The sequence below is a fragment of the Bacillus rossius genome, chromosome 17 (assembly GCF_032445375.1).
Source record: "Bacillus rossius redtenbacheri isolate Brsri chromosome 17, Brsri_v3, whole genome shotgun sequence".
Taxonomy (NCBI): Eukaryota; Metazoa; Arthropoda; class Insecta; order Phasmatodea; family Bacillidae; genus Bacillus; species Bacillus rossius.
The window spans coordinates 3992026-4011857 of record NC_086344.1 but is presented as its reverse complement, the minus strand read 5'-3'; the positions used below and the strand labels follow the sequence as shown (position 1 = coordinate 4011857).

General features: G+C 38.7%; 1 protein-coding gene across 2 annotated transcripts in view; it reads left to right on the top strand.

The window, feature by feature from the left end:
- LOC134541001 (proton-coupled amino acid transporter-like protein CG1139) overlaps nucleotides 1-19832 on the top strand; it is a 133773-nt gene that overhangs the window by 95415 nt on the left and 18526 nt on the right. For both annotated transcript variants that reach the window (XM_063384116.1, XM_063384115.1), the window contains exons 3-5: nucleotides 11059-11126; nucleotides 14916-15041; nucleotides 17382-17532. In XM_063384116.1, coding sequence (XP_063240186.1) covers nucleotides 11059-11126; nucleotides 14916-15041; nucleotides 17382-17532 — 345 coding nt within the window. The remainder of the gene's footprint in view (nucleotides 1-11058; nucleotides 11127-14915; nucleotides 15042-17381; nucleotides 17533-19832) is intronic.

Below are 19832 nucleotides of genomic sequence, written 5' to 3'. Positions count from 1 at the left end.
ATATTTAGAGAGAATAACAATATAATGTACACAAAATATTTTTCATAAACTTCAAATGATAGAATTGATAATAATAATAATAGAAGTAACTATTATAAATATTAAAAATAGAATTAAGAAAATACAAATATAATTTGAAATAAGAAATACTAACTTTGTAAAATATAATTGTGTAACATAAGAAAAATTTTTTTAATAAAAATCAGAGACTTTTTCGCAATTTTTACGAGAAAAAAAACACAACAATTTTGTTTTATCACGTTAGTAAAAGAACTCCTAAATTACTATAAAAAAAACGCATTGCATAGTAATTGTAGGTATTAAAAAAATAGTGATGTTCTTAATTTATATTGCTACAAAGACTCCGTTTTATTCGTTATTCACACTATACATCTGTTGGAGAATATTAATATATTTTATACTCGCTTTTTACTGCACAGTAATCGTATACTTAAGATTTAAAATAAAAATTGAACAAAAACACAATTTGAACAAATAGATACAGTGTTATCGTTAACACGTCACGTGACCATGTCGATGACTACTTACATGAATTTACTTCTTATCCAAACCTTCCTATAGAAGATTTCACTTCAAAAACACTTTAAGTTACACGAGTACGGTTGGCTATTCAGCGTATGTTAATTTTTGCACAACAAACCTTGCTCTGTTCATTACTGAAGCTAGAAGGAGGCGATAAACGTAGTTAGAATGTTAAGAGATGGCATGCTGTAACGATTTGACTTATTTTTCCTTATTTTTTTCTATATCATATGGTGTTTGAATTTTTACTTGTTACCTATAATGCCTGCGTATTCTGGACTAGGTCTGTAGGTCGTCGCTTAATAAATGTATAAATAAATGATAGCGAATTCAACCTTAAAAATACCTATACACAATACTACGAATTACAATACGAATGCATCATCATATTAGTACAGCCAAACTTATGGATTAATGGTGCTAGGCCACACCCGAATGGTTGTTTGAAAGTATGAATCAGGATTTTCATCGTAAAAAAACAGTCATTTCTATTAAATACAATTCTTTATAATGTTTTCGACAATGAAAAAAATACTGCACTTCATCCAATGTTTAGGGACCGGAAAAATTCGCAAATTCATTGACCTACAAGATAGACTCCAAGATCTTCTATGCACTCGGGCAAATGACATCTGCTCATTGGCTACTGACTCGTGACACCTATTAACTAAAATGCTTTTGATTATTCGATACCTATTTCGTTGATGATTATTCATTGTCTGAGAGTCCTTCAGACAAACTGTAATCCAATCACTGAAGCAGCAAAAAGTTGAACACATTTGGATTCTAGCCTATCGCGAAATGAAACCGCGAATTTTTCCGGTCCCTACCAATGTTTTAGGTGTACCGCGAGGATTGAGAAGGCCATAAGCTGATTCATGCAGCTACTCAGTAATGTTTGCATGGTTAATCACTGGCTGGTACTTTACACAGGCAATCCCAGAGACACTTGGGTCCCAGCCAGACAAACACACTTCGCATTTGTTTTCCCCTCACCGGGAAGGGAAAATTACGATTGCTTACGTACGTGGCTACGGAAACATTCCCCAGCACTTGAGAGCGCGTGTTGCCATTGCGTAAACAGCGCGCGACATCTGCGTCAATACGAAGTCACTCCGTAACGATGTAACGATATCCGTCTAGCAGTTCTCTTAATATGTCTCCAATCTGACCCCGCATGATGGGGGACAGTTCATTCCTCTATAGCCCCCCCCCCCCCCCCACACACACACACACACACAAACACACACATGATTAGTCCAGCTCCCGATCCGTACTGCTCTTCCCTAAATGACAGTTTAGATTTAATTGAGACCCCCTGCACACACGATCAGTCCAGGTGCTCACTTAGAGTCAAACAGTCCAAAACTGACAGCTTGGACTGAACCTTTCCCACACACAATCAGTCCAGCTCCAATTCGGACTGCTCAGCCCGAACTGACAGTTTGGATTGAATTGAGAACCTCTGCACACACGATCAGTCCAGGTGCTCACTTCGAGTCAAACAGTCCAAAACTGACAGCTTGGACTGAACCTTTCCCACACACAATCAGTCCAGCTCCAATTCTGACTGCTCAGCCCGAACTGACAGTTTGGATTGAATTGAGACCCACTGCACACACAATCAGTCCAGGTGCTCACTTCGAGTCAAACAGTCCAAAACTGACAGCTTGGACTGAACCTTTCCCACACACAATCAGTCCAGCTCCAATTCGGACTGCTCAGCCCGAACTGACAGTTTGGATTGAATTGAGAACCTCTGCACACACGATCAGTCCAGGTGCTCAGTTGGAGCCAAACAGTCCCAACTGACAGCTTGGACTGAACCTTCCCCACACACAATCAGTCCAGCTCCAATTCGGACTGCTCAGCCCGAACTGCTTGTGTGTGTGCCTTAAGTGAGCTACCATTAGGCGCAGACGATACCCTCCGATGGAACTGTCCACAAAGTACAAGAGTTGCTCATAGCACTCCGACCCGACCAGGTACTGTCTGAGTGGAGTGTCTCAGGCCGGTAAGGAGCTAGGCACATTGAAGTGACTGGCCAAGCCCTTAGTAAATTCCAACTGTGGTGTTAGCCTTTAGTTCTTCGTGATTGGATAGTCCATACCTGCGCCCATGCCTCATGGGAAAAAAAAAACTGGAAAAGTTTGCGGATTCATTTTGAGATAGTCTAAACTTCAAATATATATATATATATATATATACTTTTTAGCTGCTTCCACTATTGACCTACAGTTTATCTGGAGGGCTCTGGGCAAACGGGAAACCCATAAACAAATATTTATCGAATCACAGAAAACCCACTTGAGATGGCTCACAAGTCAGGAGCCAATGAACTGACGTTATTTGCCCAAGTGTATGGATGAATGTGCAGTCTACCCTGAAGGTCATTGAAGCCGCGAATCCTTCTAGTCCCTACTTACGTGAGGTAAAGCGCGATGAACTCTAACGGGCATCAAGTGTGGGCACGTAACAAAAGCCTAGCGGGGTTGTTGCTTGATACTTCTATTCAAGCATGCAAGTGCCATTGAAATTTGGGAGTGCCACGGGCTGATCCCATGATGTGTGATGTACGTGTTGAAATTTACTTTGGTACTTTGGTAGCCCAGGAACATGGACGAATTGGAATCGTGATGGCAGTGGTTGACACCCGGCAAACTGGAGGACGTGTTGAAGGTCTGACGCGTTGGTGATGACACTTACTGGTGCTTTTTCTGGTCAAATCAGCAGGAATATAGATAGCATTCTAGCCAGGCCAGGAATTTGGTCTGAGTGGAGGGTCTCTGGCCGGTAGTGGTACCGGATGCATTTCAGTAACCGAATGTGTCTTCGTGTAGTCCATCTGTGATGTAAGCCACGGGATCTCGGACTTGTACAAGTTTTTTCCTGTCTTCATGCCTCGTGGGACGTCACACAATCTCTCCAAGTACTAGAGCTACATATGACATTCCGGTATGAAGTCAAAAATAATAACCAGGCACGTGGTTACAGCTGTTTTATCGAAGCTCTTCCTATGTCCCTCGCTGCAGTTTCAGCTTGCGAGCCTTTGGGCTTCCTTAACAATGGGAGGCTGTGGTTCACAGATATATGGTGGGCAATGCTGCTGTGATGACGGCTGTCTGGTGTTCTCCAGAGAAGTGGAGTCAAGCTGGAATGAAAAAAAAAAACATTATGGGACAAGTTTACTCGCTAGTACTTGGATTGACCGACGAGAAGATCTGGCTCTGACCTCAAACCGCTCGCCTTAAGTGTCTCCGAGTGGGATTGTGATTGCAGCCTTAAAGTGGAAATGATCCGTGACGTCTATCCTTCACTTGTCCATCCGCCATTTGCCCGTCCGTCAAAAAACCGAGCCATTCAAAATGATCCAAGCGTCCGACAATATTAATGCTGTTAAACTCAATTACTTTTGTTTCTGATATTTAATAATATAATATTCACATTCACCATAAGTCATTTATTACATCTCTACCTACGGTCAATTTTTGTAACAAACAACAACCTTCAAAATATGCTCAAATGTATAATTTTTTAAAGTTAGTGGAGGTAGCTGGAGATACCTTGGTGACATTCTGGGGGTTATAATTTCGTCCGTACGGCCGTCGAATGTTAAAACTTGAGAAGTTTCTGATGGACGGACAAATGGAATTTTTCTGGCCTTCCAATTTTTTTTGAAGTCACGTGATTTTTACTGACGAACGGGAGATTGACGGTCACAACGGATAATCGCGAATTCAGTTTCAGGCTTCAGGTAAGACTGAAGGACCTCGGACCAGTGCAAGAGCCGTGATTGTTCTACAGGTAATACCACCTGACTCGGAGGGCGTTGGTAGAGGTGTCAAAATTGACTACAACGCCGACTGTACCACAATGTCGAATTACCACAACGCCGAAATACCATAACGCCAAACATCAAAATTGACCACAACGCCGACAGCTAGAAAACTGCAGTGTACCACAACGCCGAAATAACAACTGAATGAATTTGTTTGTGTATCTTAAATGTACCTTAACGCCGAAACACCACAATCAAACCTAACCTAACTTAACCTAGCCTATCCTAGCCTAGCCTAACCTAACCTAACCTAACATAGTCTAACCTAACCTAGTCTAAACTAACCTAGTCTAACCTAACCTAACCTTTGTGGCAGTCATGCAATGTCAGGCGTTAGTGTATTTCGGCGTTGTGGTAATTTGACGTTGTGGTACACAGCAGTTTTCTAGCTGTCGGCGTTGTGGTCAGTTTGGCATTTCGGCGTTGTGGTATTTCGGCGTTGTGGTGCGTCCCCGGAGATAACTTAACCTAGCCTATCCTAGCCTAGCCTAACCTAACCTAACATAGTCTAACCTAACCTAGTCTAAACTAACCTAGTCTAACCTAACCTAACCTTTGTGGCAGTCCTGCAATGACATTTTTCGGCGTTAGTGTATTTCGGCGTTGTGGTAATTTGGCGCTGTGGTACACAGCAGTTTTTTAGCTGTCGGCGTTGTGGTCAATTTGGCATTTCGGCGTTGTGGTATTTCGCGCGTTGTGGTGCGTCCTCGGAGAGAGAGATCGGACATCGCACAAATGGATTCAACACTTATGACGTGCTGTAGTAAGTGGGGTTTGTTCCACAGCGTACGTTGTGATTTGAAGTTGCAAAATCTCCTTCTAGTTACACTGTTCAAATGTTCACCTTGAAATTACAAAGAACGTTGGTTACAATTTATCCAGGGATCATCTTAAATCTACATTTATCTTCTTAAATTTACGGGTACTAAGTTTATGAACTTTGAACATGATTCCACGAAATAATCTTGACATACTGGCCCAGTATTCAAAAACTTGTTAAGATTCCTGCGAAAAAACTCGTTTCTTCTACGAGTGTGTTTACCTTAAAAACTTATAGCTTGGACGTCGAAATATGGTGTAATTTTGCGAAGATTCAGTTATATAAAATTGCGAAGAACTCTTCTTTTATCTCAGGTGAATTCTTCGTTGGAAATTCCGTCAATTTACTGGAATTTCTAAGAGTGTTTGATATCCAACTCTAGTGACTTGCAGCCTCCAGTAGCTGGAAATATGACCAGCATGGCATTGCATTGTAAATATTCCATGTGCATCCTTAAGGCACCCCTCACAAAGGACGATGTCTAGATGCTACTTGTGTTCGCTGTCGAAACGACATGCAGCATGCCTTGAAAACTTCAGAACACAAGTATGTAGTTAACTTCTTCCTTCCGAAAATATATTTATTGTTAGTATATCACCGACAAATCAACGTCAATTTGGTTTCAGAAGAATAACTCGGTTTTCCCAAGTTTTAACTTTCGACGGCCGGACAAATGAAATTATAACTCCCAAAATGTTAGCAAGGTTTTGCTGGCCTCTCTATCGTAAAAGGTTTTGAAGTTCGTATCTTTTGAGCATATTTTAAAGTTTGTAGGTTAATACAAAAATTGACTGAGCATATAAATGTGATTAATTACGTATGGCAACACTGGGAAAAATATTTAATATAAGAACGAAAAAAAAATTAGTTTAATGATTTACATGTGCTTAACTTTCATTAGAGTCTACCTTCATAGCGCCAGTAAATTTTATTGATATTTTTGAAAATATATCATAAAATATTTTGTGTGTGTTTTGAAACGTACTATTTGATATCCTGGATTTTTAATGGAATGCATAAATTATTGTTTATTTACGTTAAGTATAAGTGTTATTAGGCTTCCCTTCCCTTTATGTTATGAGGAATTCACTTCTTTGAATTTTTACCTGGAGTTCAGATTCATCGTGTATACACACATACAGATACGAAGATAAACTCATTAGTCTGTTTCGTCTCAAGGAAGAGGCCTAATCTAAAAAAAAACCTTTTTAATATGAAAATCACAAAAAAAATGGATAAAAGGTAGAGTGTTATTATTTAATTTTGCCTTGGCTACCAAAGTATTTATAAAGGCTCACTACACTTTAAAATACACCAGTGTGTATTCCCGCATACCAGCTTCGTGAGTCAAAGTGTCTAGTTTAAGAGCCAATAATTTAAAAATACAAAATATATTATTTATATAATATATCATAGTATTTAATGTATATTATAGTGGCTTACTACCTCTTATAGAACCAAAGTTGGTTTTCAGGTAGGTATTTTTATTTTAAACTACCATGCCCTTAATACGGAAAAAACAAACTGTTTTTTTATTATTTTTTAGCCAAAGTAATAATTTTAATAGCATATAATTTAAAAAATACACCAGTGTACCGTATAAAAGCTAAATTCTCTTTTGAGAACAAACTTTTCTGTGTATTTTTGCATATTTCCTTTGTGGTGATATAATATAAATTTTTTTTATATATATTACTATGCCTTTAACGTGCGAAAAGACCTCGAAAAACAAAGTGCCAAGTTTAGCCGCAAGTAATTCTAAAAACAAACAAAGTTTACGCCAGGGCATTCGTTCACAAACCAGCTTCAACGCAACAGGCATCATTACGCGCCACTCGAACGCATTGTCCAGAAAAGAAAGTTCAGCGTTTCGGCGCCATTGTTTTCGTCGGGCGCGTATTTCACTCGCAAGGCCAGCGGCGCGCAACTTTCACGTCTCCCGGTGGCGGCGACTCGGCCGAAAGTACCCGCAGCAGAGGAACACAACTCTTGTTTTCTGAATGTCCTTCTCAGCTGCTCGCACGGAAGAATGCTGCCCACAGAGGGTTAAAAAAAAATTGGTTGTCCGTAAAGTTGGTTTACGGACGATAGTTTAACGTGACAACGTCATAAAAAAAACATTGATGAAATGATTGCATACTTATATGAATAAAATTGAATCAATTTTATTGAATTATCACTATTTTGTATGGATACAAAGAAGGAGTGAAATGAAATCTACAATTTAATTGATAAATTTACTTTTATTTGTACTCATTAATTCAAATATGTTTATTACTTTAACGAAGAGATTATTATAACTATAACTATTATACATATTTGCTATTTAACTTCTTACAATCTGTGTTATTCTGTTAAGGATAGGACGATTATAGTAAAAGTAGGAAATTAATGGGAGTGTTTCAAGTTTAATGTGCCTCGAAAAAGTCAAATTGATGGTTGTTCCAATCGAGTGGAAGAGAGATAGATGCGGCGCAAGCGTACAATGAGCGTAACGGGACACAGCGTAACGGGACAATGTGTGTAACGGGACACTTTTTCGTGCGTGCAGCCGGCGTTCATCGATTTATTAGACGTTGTCACGTCAAAAACATAAACAAAAAAAAACACTATTCTTTCAGTAGTAGCTTGACTTCTGTGTTGTAGCCGAGTCCTAGGCGAATAACTCACCGACGTTTCGGTAGACATCGCAGTCGCCATCATTAGGGACACGGCTACAACCCAGAAGCCAAGCTACTTCAGACAGTGGCCGTGAAAGCCTGCGAACATTATTATTCTTTTAGTACTAGTCAGTGATATGTAGCACATTTAACATCGATATCGAGCAAATTCACTTGTTCTCATGTTGCATATACATATACAGGATGTAAATGAAATGGCGGAAAATCTCGCGGATGCAGGTCCCAGACCTACACCAAGAAGAATGGGTATAGGAACCACCCTTCTGTTGCCAATAGTATGGGCGCAAAACCACTGTGAATGTAGTGTTGAGGAAACGGTAAAGCGAAGAAAAATCAACAACCACAACTAATGAAACGCTGACCTTCCGGATTCAATTAAGATGCATGACAACACGAATGCAGGGAATAAAAGGTGACCACAATTCCATCGCATACGTAGGAAACATGGCGTCGCCTCTGTTATTATGCACGTATTACTGTACCTGTACGCCTGTTCTAAGCTATCGTAGTGAATCAATAACAAGAATGACATAAGGAACATAAAAGGTCCTTGTACTTGAACACGCTCAGACAAACCGTTTCTGAGATACAGGCACTCAAAGTCAGAGCATTATGGCAATGCGGACAGGTAGGCTACACGCGCAGCCCGCACGTGGTGACATGCGTGTGGGGAAAACTAGCGACAGAGGCGACGCCATGTTTCCTACGTATGCGATGGAATTGTGGTCACCTTTTATTCCCTGCATACGTGTTGTCATGCATCTTAATTGAATACGGAAGGTCAGCGTTTCATTAGTTGTGGTTGTTGATTTATCTTCGCTTTACCGTTTCCTCAACACTACATTCACAGTGGTTTTGCGCCCATACTATTGGCAACAGAGGGGTGGTTCCTATACCCATTCTTCTTGGTGTAGGTCTGACTACCTGCATCCGCGAGAATTTCCCCCATTTCATTTACACCCTGTATATAATGTGAAACTCGGACACGAAATTTAACATAGAATTCATTAAAATAATGCTAAACGTGATAAATACACGCAAATGGTGTTTTCTACTACATTTCTGTACGCGAATCACACGTAGTTAACGATACACATCATCGTTGTCGAAGCAGCTACGTCAAACATTGAATAATTTTATTAGTAGACGTAAATTTTGAATTATATAATGAAACGGAACCAAAAAAAGCACCAAAAAACTTGAAAAACAAATAATAAATCCCGCTTTTGGACCTGATTTTTTAACGAGGAATTTTATTGAAATTCTTGTTAAAATTCATAGAACAGTTATCACTATAAGTTTATATTTTGTATTTGGGAACCTTGGTTCGTACCATTCGTCACAGATGGCAGCACCGTGGTTGTTACACATTTCCGTTCCTTGACTTCCGTCGCATGCATGAAATCTCTCCCACCAATGCCGCACACCGAGAGCTTAGATGTTTAACTTAAATAAATCAGTAAATACGGTCAAAAGTTACATGTTTGAATGCAAAAAGGCGAAGGGCAAAGGATGGTCCAAAGTGAAATAGCGGCGTTAATAAAAAATTTTTATTACCAATTTCGATTGTTAAATATTTGAAGTACCACGACATCATTTGTGAACACGACAGAGTTCCTTATTCCAAAAGTTTTTTTCCCTTGTTACATCCCTTCGTGACTGTTATGAGTGACGTATCTCGTTTACTAACGATAATTTAATTTGTGTAATACAGTAAATATTCGCGGGATTTTTTTTAGTTTTTTGTTACAAATAAATCAATTATGAAATCTTTTTATACGATCATTTGAAATGTTTTAACAAAAAAGTTATTCAATTTAGGGGGAAATGCTCTTCAAACTAACTTTTTGATACTTGAGGCTGTTCATGTATGCAGTGCGAACGTAAGGGCAAGACTCAATTTAAATCCGGCTATTATTTTCGGTTTTTTGGGAGTGTCAACGTGCCTGCCGTATAGAGGCCAATTACACCAATTTTAAAAATCCAGTGGGTAAATTAGTATCTTGTATGGTGATCATTTTCAAAAACATAATATCTTAACATCCCGACTAATGTTTGACAGATTTTATGCCATTTTGGTTTATGATAATATTTAACGTTCCATCATGAAAATTACATTTCTCATCTACATTAATTTAAAATTTGAAACGCAGTGTGATAATTTGGAATAATGTGTTTTAGTTTGTGGTTTCAACTTACATCCTTATTATTTATTTTAGGGTACTTTTTTACACTTGTAGAATACTCCCTTCCTAGGTCCATGATTGGCTGTTGTGTTCTCCCTCTAACTCTACACAGCAGAAGACAATGGGAAACCCCCGCAGTTTTAACTCACCTAGTTAACATCATGATTCGAATATAATCCCTAAGAACCCAACCCGACCAACAACACCTAGTCACTGGAGATATATTAATGTAATTGATACATTTAAAACTAAACAATGGAAAATCTTCAACCATGATGCCAGACACCAGCAGTCTATCAAGTTATTTATAAAAACTTATTAATAAAACTGACTCTCTAATTTCACAGACACGCAATTAATGAAAAACTGAATGAATGAGTGTGAAAAGGAATGACATTATCATAAGAAGATATTTAATTACGTTGTAATAATTAAAGATTTATGTTAGTACACAGTTATATTTTTAATATTTAATAAAATATTTTAAGGTTTATATTAGTACTTAACTTGGATGTTAAATCTGTGGATAGTTCGTCAGTAATTTCTGTAATTTGTTAGTATGTAATTTCATGTTTGGTTCCTAGATATAACATATACGTAGAGACCGGAAAAATTCGCGGGTTCAATGACCTCCAGGTTAGACTCCAATATCCTCTACACACTCGGGCAAATGCCAACTGTTCATTGGCTGCTGACTTGTGAGTCGTCTCGACTGGGTGGCCTGTGATTCGACACTTCTATGAGTGAGGGTCTCTAATTGGCCCTCAGTCCTCCAGATTAACAGTGAACCAATGTCAGAAGCAGCACTAAGGTATAATTATTTGACATATAGCATAACACGAAATGAACCCGCGAATTTTTTAGGTCTCTACTTGTACGTTGTTTATGTATCATGGTTCAGTGTAAGAGAAGGGTTAAACGTCTTAACTGCGCCAAACGAAAGTCGAATAAATAATTAGATTAGTAATTTTTTTTTTGTTTTGTTTGCAGGACCTGGAGGAGGCCGGGAGAAAGTCGGGCACTGAGATGAAGACGAGAGGAACTCCGCTCGCCGCGGTGTAAGTCACGGCTGCCAACCTCTGAACACACTTAACCAGTGTTCGATTAGCTTCGAGGCCAAGGTGCTTCAAGCTCGGAACTCACCAGTTGATGTGGTGCCTCCTATTTCAGGTCATGATTATATGTTTACATGAATGACTGATCAACTTTTAGACTTTTTTCAATTGTTTAAATTTACGAAATGAAAAAAATATAAATACAGCGAATCCTTTTTTTTTTTTGCATTTCTATCACTAACCCTCATTTCACGTTTCTTGGCTGTCAAAATCGAAACAAATTTGAGAATTTTGAAACGCCAGGTAAAATTGATTAATATTTTCTGAAATAAATTCAAACCATTTCTTGAAGTAGCCAGTGGCATTGCAGTTAAACATGAAAAGTTTCAGTTCTGCAATAAATTAAATTATCCTTGTTTGTACAACCCAAAAACGTTAAAAATATACCTTTGGCAGCTAATTATGCAACAAGTAGGCCTATGCACTGTATATATTTTTCATTTGGTGAAAGTTAAACAATTGAAAACATCTACAAGTTTATCTGTAATTAATTACTGTAAATATAAAATCTTGACCTGAAATGGGAGGCACACCCTTAATGCTTCGGCCGGACTCACCAATAGTTTTCTGCTGTCACGTACCGGTGTTTGACATGGTTTGATTATCAAAAAAGAAGTAAACTCTCACCCAACCTGCTGCGGTTTTATTTTCAAATAGTTAGTTTTTTCCAGTAAACTAAAAATCAGAAATTAATTTTTTTTTGCATTTTGTAAAGAAAATTAATTCGCAATTCATCATGTAGGCCACTAGTTTTGACCTGTGAAAAAGGGGAGAAAAAATATTTTTCGCCAAATATGTTATATACTTGAAGTGAAGTTTCTTGGCATTTAAGTTATAGAAGCGTCAAAAGTGAAGACTTCATTAACGTTCCGGTCGACATTGCATTCGCCATCATCAGGTTACAGTCTCCTAGGATATAAAATGTCCGCGAAAGCTTGTGATCCTTATTAGAGTTTGGGTGAATTAATGATCTGTTGTTTCGACTGAAAGTTTACTTCAAGGTCATTAGACATGATGGTTTTGAAACCGCTAGCAATAAAGCTTTCGTGCTAAGGTTTTCGGGGTGACGTGGTATAGGACTTGTTTTGAATACTAGTTGACGTCAACACTCGTGAAATAAAAATTAAACCTAAGGTGTTACGAGGATTGTGTATTGATACAACCAGCAGTAAGGTTGGAGTTTATTTCCCTCTCTCTAGTAAACTTGGTCTTAAGGTTTTAATAAGTTAGTTATTCAGATTGACGATATTAACCTTTAAACGGCTACAATTTTTCTTGCTTTGAAATTACTTACCAGACTTCATGAGGCATCAACACTAATGTTCATGACCTTGCACCAAAGACGATGGACACAAGGTCAAACGACGCGCTTTCACTTGCTGCATCTTTGTCCTAGACGTTGGAGAACTCAAGACTTTCCACTCTTATACGCTAATTTTTCCAGGTTACGACGTGAGACTGGGTTTCGCCCCCCCCCCCCCCCCCCCGCCGAGTTTGGGTTAAGATTGCATTTCCATGCCATTATTTTTTATATAGTACTAGCTTAAGTAGGCCCACTTGGCGCTGCCCGGGTCTTACTCATTATTAAACATCTGGTCAAGTCCTTGAACGACTTGAAAGATGGGAAATTTTTAAACCTTAAACCCTTCTCCCCCCCCAAAAAAAACCGTCATGGTAGGTGATTGAAACCTGATAGCTAGTAAGAATTTAAACGTCACCAGGAGACGCATAAAGCATCAACAATGCAATAGCCGTTGCCATGGAGACGAAGAAAGTACCCTCAATGCAATAGCATTGAAAAATAGGGAAAATTTTAATATTAAACGCCCTTGGAACCCACATGAGACTTTAAATTCGAAAAATCCTTTCTTAGCGGATGTCTATGACAAAAAAGATACATACGTGTCAAATTTTAAGTCTGTTGGTCTTATAGTTCCGGAGAATTCGTGATGAGTGTGTCATTAAGTGGTATATCTAGAGAACCGGAAATTTCGCGCATTCTTCTGGCCTCAGGATAGAATTCAAAGTTATAGGTGTGCTCGACTCATGTTTACTTTCCCATTGGTTGATTTATTAGCAAGAACATTTTTATCATTGTTATTTGGCACTACCTTATTCGCTTACTTCTCTCCAAGCTGGGAATCATTGGCTCACGGTCGTAGAGGGGCGTGTCCAGATAACTCGTACAATCATGAACACAGTGCGACAGTGTGGAGGTTTGCATTCTAGCTTGCGACTAAACGAATCCGCGAAATTTCCGGGTCTCTGGGTATATCCCTTCATACACAATTTACCACCCCCTTTTCTCAACTTTAGGAATGGAATTTCAAAAACTACCTCCTTAGTGCACTCCTAGGGTAGGTACTTAGTTCATATTTGCTCCAAATTTCATATCCTTAGGTCCACTGGTTTAGGCTGTGCGTTGTATGTCTGTCAGTCAGTGTTAAAGTTTTATTAAGTAGACAACTTTTTTTCCATGTTGTTTCACTATACAGGCTGTTCGGAAAGTGCGGGGCATACATTCAACGGGTGGCAGGGAATACTTTAACAAACAGTTTTATTTTGTAAAAGAACGTGTCTGGAATATAAATCCTTCAAAATCAAAGGCGCGATCAGTATTGCGTATTTTTTTTTTTTAATTTCCCGCGCTGTGGGTATCACTGCACTGGCTGAGAGGACGCGCGATCTTAGCGCCCTGACGTTTAAGCGCTCCGCGGGAAGCAGTGGAAGAGACGTGTGATCTACCAACCAGGTGGATGGCGGATGGACGGACGGATGGCCGAGTTTATGACAGCCGGATGGATGACTAACAAGTGGATGACAGATGAATGGATGACAGATGGACGAAGGACGAGCATATGACAGCCGGATGGATGACGAACAAGTGGATGGCAGATGAATGGATGACAGATGGACGAAGGACGAGCGTGTGACAGCCGGATGGATGACGAACAAGTGGATGACAGATGGATGGATGACGGATGAACGAAGGACGAGCGAATGCCAGCCGGATGGATGACGAACAATTGGATGACAGATGAATGGATGACGGATGAACGAAGAACGAGCGTATGACAGCCGGATGGATGACTAACAAGTGGATGGCAGATGAATGGATGACGTATGGACGAAGGACTAGCGTATGACAGCTGGATGGATGACGAACAAGTGGATGACAGATGAATGGATGACGGATGGACGAAGGACGAGTGGATGACAGCCAGATGGATGACGAACAAGTGGATGACAGATGAATGGATGGCGGATGGACGGACGGATGAACGAGTGGATGACAGACGGCCAGATGAAGAACAAGCGGATGACAGATGAATGGATGGCGGATGGACAGACGGAATGACGAGTGGATGACAGCCAGATGGATGACGAACAAGTGGATGACATATGAATTGATGGCGGATGGACGAAGGACGAGCGTATGACAGCTGGATGGATGACGAACAAGTGGATGACAGTTGAGTGGATGGCGGATGGACGGACGGATGGTCGAGTGGATGACAGCCGGATGGATGATGAACAAGCAGATGGCAGATAGATGGATGATGAACAAGCGGATGGCAGATGGATGGATGACGGATGGACGGACGGATGAAGACCGAGCGGATGAAAGACAGACAGATGGGACGTTTCATTCAGAGTTAACCTAACAATGTAATGACCACCAATACTTTAAAAAGATTACAGTTATGGATATTATGAAATGTTTTCTTTCAGGAATGAGAAGAGTGAGAAAGTCAGCCCTCTGAGTGGCGTGTTCGTGCCGGATGTCAAAGAACTCAAGAAGAAACAGATGGACGACTACGATCCCCATTTGGACAGACAACTTGAGAACCCTACCAAGTGAGCGAGCTCCTTGAATGTTTGATTTTTCTTGTAAACAATTTTTTTTTCCATCCTACTAATATTATAAATGTGTAAGTTTGGATGGATGGATGTTTGTTACTCAATCACACCAGAACAGATGAACGGATCTGGATGAAATTTGGCACAGAGATAGATTATAGTCTGGAATAGCACATAGGCCACATATTAATATGAAATTCCATCCATACAGAAGTGAAAAAGTAATAATTTCATTTTATAACAGAAAAAAAATCATAGGTCATAGACATACAAATAATGAGTGAGTGTAATTTCTCTATGTCTACCACATGATCATACACATAGTAAGTAAATTCATATTTTTCTCCTTGGTGATACCAGCCCGCTTGGTGGAGCTCGCAGTTGCTAGAAAATTAAAGGCGCTAATAACAGTTTTGTTCTTAACTTCGTCAATGTATAGAGTTGCCTTGAATTTTAAACGCACCATCGTTTGATGCGTTTGTCATGTCTTTAATAATCGTTTGTTTGTGCCGTATTTGTTCCTATACATTTCATTCGATTGTGATGAAATTTTGGTGAGTTTTTTGCGCATGCCCGTGAAGGTTTCTGAGACGGTATAACTATTTTGCAATAGTTGGAGCACGAATAGTTTCATATTATATAGCGGCACGTCGTCTGTTTTTGTTGTATAAGGGCGCACGCATTGCACAATTTATTTTAATATAAAAGAGAGACAGAGATAGAGTGATATATATACATATATATAGAGTGAGATAGAGAGAGACAGGGAGATAATTTGAGATAGAGCGAGGTATAGAGTATGAAAGCGGTTAGATAAAGAGATATATGTATGTATAGAGCTATATAGAGATTTATATACAGAAGAGATAGAAAGAGTGGGAGGTTTATAGGTATGTATATATAAAGAGATAAATAGAGATAGAGAGATACATATATAAAGATGTTGATAGAGATAAATATATACATTATAGAGATATGGATAGATGTTTGTATATGTGTAACTACTTCAAACATATTACAAAACAAAACTGAATGAGGCATTGCAACGCATGCCGAGCATTAGCTAGATCATGGAATCTTTTATATATTAGTAATCTCTTATTTTCCAGCTTTTTTCTATAGTGCTTTATAGAGTCTAGATTACATAAAGACCAGGTAAATAACTATACACTGACAGAACAACGTCTGTCGGGATCAGAAAGTGATATAAATTATTTTGCACACTTGCCATTAAAATTAAGAAGACAATTATTAATTACATCTGATTTCTAAATAGGTCCCCTTCGCCCTGTGTTCAGCCTGGGCAACGCAGGGTACTGCAGCTAGTAGGTATCTACATATTAACAAAAGTTTCCTTTGGAAACCAGTTCCCAAGAAATTGGATTTAATACTACAATAAAGATATTGTAAGATTGCTCAACACACTGCAATTTTTTGTATGTATGAAATCTGTTTTTCGAGATAATACTCAGTACTTCTTACGAAAATTGGCTCATAGTGTTACATTTGAATTGATGTTTCTTTCAAGTATAATTTTTATACCATAGAAAAGATAATCGAATATTCAACTATTTGACTTTATTTTGTTGTATCATGCTTAGCTATTCAGGGAACGCTTTACAAATTGGAGGTACCGGGAAAACACAAAGCATAAATGCTCTTGTAAGAATCCGATCTCAATAAGTATTACTGCAAACACTATTTTGTAGTGATACCGTTGTTTCAGTGTGAATGTACAAATTAACAAATATTTGTAGTCTTATGTGTTTAAAAAAAGTGTGTAACTCATGTCTGTGTTCGTGGTGCTGTTCACAGCAACACATATTTGTAGTTTTCAGTGTTATAAAAAAAGTGTTTATCTCATGTGTGTTGATCGTGGCGCTGTTCACAGCAACACATATTTGTAGTTTTCTGTGTTTAAAAAAGTGAGTAACTCATGTCTGTGTACGTGGCGCTGTTCACAGCAACACATATTTGTAGTTTTCTAACTTTAAAAAAAAGTAACTCATGTCTGTGTTCGTAGCGCTGTTCACAGCAACACTTATTTGTAGTTTTCAGTGTTTTAAAAAAAGTGTTTATCTCATGTGTGTTGATCGTGGTGCTGTTCACAGCAACACATATTTGTATTTTGCTATGTTTAAAAAAAAGTGTTTAACTCATGTGTTTTGATCGTGGCGCTGTCAACAGCAACACATATTTGTAGTTTTCTAACTTTATAAAAAGTGAGTAACTCATGTGTGTTGTTCGTGGCGCTGTTCACAGCAACACATATTTGTAGTTTTCTGTGTTTAAAAAAGTGTGTAACACTCATGTCTGTGTTCGTGTCGCTGTTCACAGCAACACGGAGACCTTGCTGCACTTGCTGAAGGGCAGCTTGGGCACGGGCATCCTGGCCATGCCGAACGCCTTCTACCACTCCGGATACGTCCTGGGGGTCGTGGGGACCATCTTCATCGCGTTCGTGTGTACCTACTGCATACACATGCTGGTGAGGAGCCGCGGTTCTGTCGGTGTCCGCGCGCACGTGGCGCTGAAGCAATGAGCAAGTAGCGTCCATTCATCCACCATACACTCTCCCGTCAACCATCTATCCGTCATCCGTTCGTACGTCATTCGTTGCGGTCAACATCCGTCGGCCGTCCGCACGTCTGTCATCCGTTCGTCATCCATTTAAAAATCATCCGCTCATCGGCCACCCGTTCGTCATCCATTTAAACATCATCCGTTCATCTGCCACCCGTTCGTCATCCATTTAAACATCATCCGCTCATTGGCCACCCGTTCTTCATCCATTTAAACATCATCCGCTCATTGGCCACCCGTTCGTCATCCATTTAAACATCATCCGTTCATCTGCCACCCGTTTGTCATCCATTTAAACATCATCCGCTCATCGGCCACCCGTTCGTCATCCATTTAAACATCATCCATTCATCTGCCACCCGTTCGTCATCCATTTAAACATCATCCGCTCATTGGCCACCCGTTCGTCATCCATTTAAACATCATCCGTTCATCTGCCACCCGTTCGTCATCCATTTAAACATCATACGTTCATCTGCCACCCGTTCGTCATCCATTTAAACATCATCCGTTCATCTGCCACCCGTTCGACTTTCAACCATTCAAAACACGCTCGTTCCTCAACCTAAATCCGCCATCAGTTTATACATCATCCCCGATCCGCTATCTGTTCGTACGTCAATCATCGCGTCCATCATCCAACCATCTACTATCCGCTCGCCTTAATCCGTTGGTCATCCGTCCAACCGTCATCCATCCATCCCCTATCAATTTATATGTCAACTAAGCATACGATTTGCAACAATCCGCACATCCCAAATAAAACTTTTCCATTTATATGCGGCCAACTATCGATAAGGGTTAAGTTTAGTACAACAATTTTCTCATAAAGTCGATTTGTTAAAATCTCATACGCGGTAAGCCCTTGTTTACTCTTTAAAATCCTATTTTTTCGCTGTGACATTTATTGGTGCAATTTTCGTGTCTTGTACGTAAGTAATAAAACTGTTATTTCGCTGTTAATCCTTAAAACAAGTATCGAAGTTCATAATGAGTTAAAATGCAATTTTAAATTATTTAATGGAAACAGCTAAACTATTTAAAAAAAACTCTTAATCTGTTTTAATAAGAGTTCACCGGTAAATAATTTAGAGGTTAAAATTACATTAACGGTCCATCTGTTGAAATTTAAAATTGGCCACCTATTGACAGACGGATGGAAGTAAAATTTCGGGCCGAATGATTGGCTGTAGGTCATGTTTTTGAGGGACGTTTGTTGAACAGACGAAGGCAATTGACTTTTGTAATTCTGGATTGAATAAAAAAAAGTTGATTCTGGGTACCACACGCCATATAATTTTTTTGTACGATTTCTTCTGTTTAACTTATTACAATAGCTTATATTTGGTAGATTTCAAAGAAATACTATCTATTGTAGCCATTACCATTGTGCGACTTTCGGAAATTTTTTATATAGTTTTTCGGTTGATAGTCCATAGACCCCAAAACAATCGTAAACTCAAAAGGTATATGTATTATATATACATACACACACACACATATATATATATATATATATATATATATATATATATATATATATATATATATATAAATATATATATATCGATTTTGTGGACACGAAAAAAGTCGCCATTTTTCACAAATCTTTTTCAAACTGATTACATAAAATCTAGATTTCAAAAATTTCGGTCGAGTTCGATAATGGGCCATATACGACGAAATGAGTATAAATGGGAAAGGTTTTTTTGAAGAACAGAATAATCCCTGTAACTCCCATAATATAGACATTATCACATCCGTTTGAACGTATTATAACTCGTAGAAGTAAGATGTAATACCAAAATACTTTATGTGAATAGGTTTTTGATACTATAAACCATTACTGCAAGGGGTTGAATAAACAAAGGTTGAAGGACAAAAAAAAATCATAACTCTCTTCGTGGGCGAAACATCGAATTCGTGTGAATTTTGTATTTATCTTATCATTTTTATTTAGTGTAGTTTTTTTGGATATAAGCCATTGCAGTTTTGCACTTTTTTCATAGAAAAATTCTTAAAATTAAAAATAAATAAAAATATGAAGATAAAAAAATTACAGAAAACAAGACTGAATCAGTTGAGGTCGGGTCACAGAACCAAAGATGAAACTAAACAAGTATTATGGACAACACATCGACGATATCACTCACAAACACAAAAGATTTCCAATGAGAACAGTTCCCGAGAATATACTGAGTATTT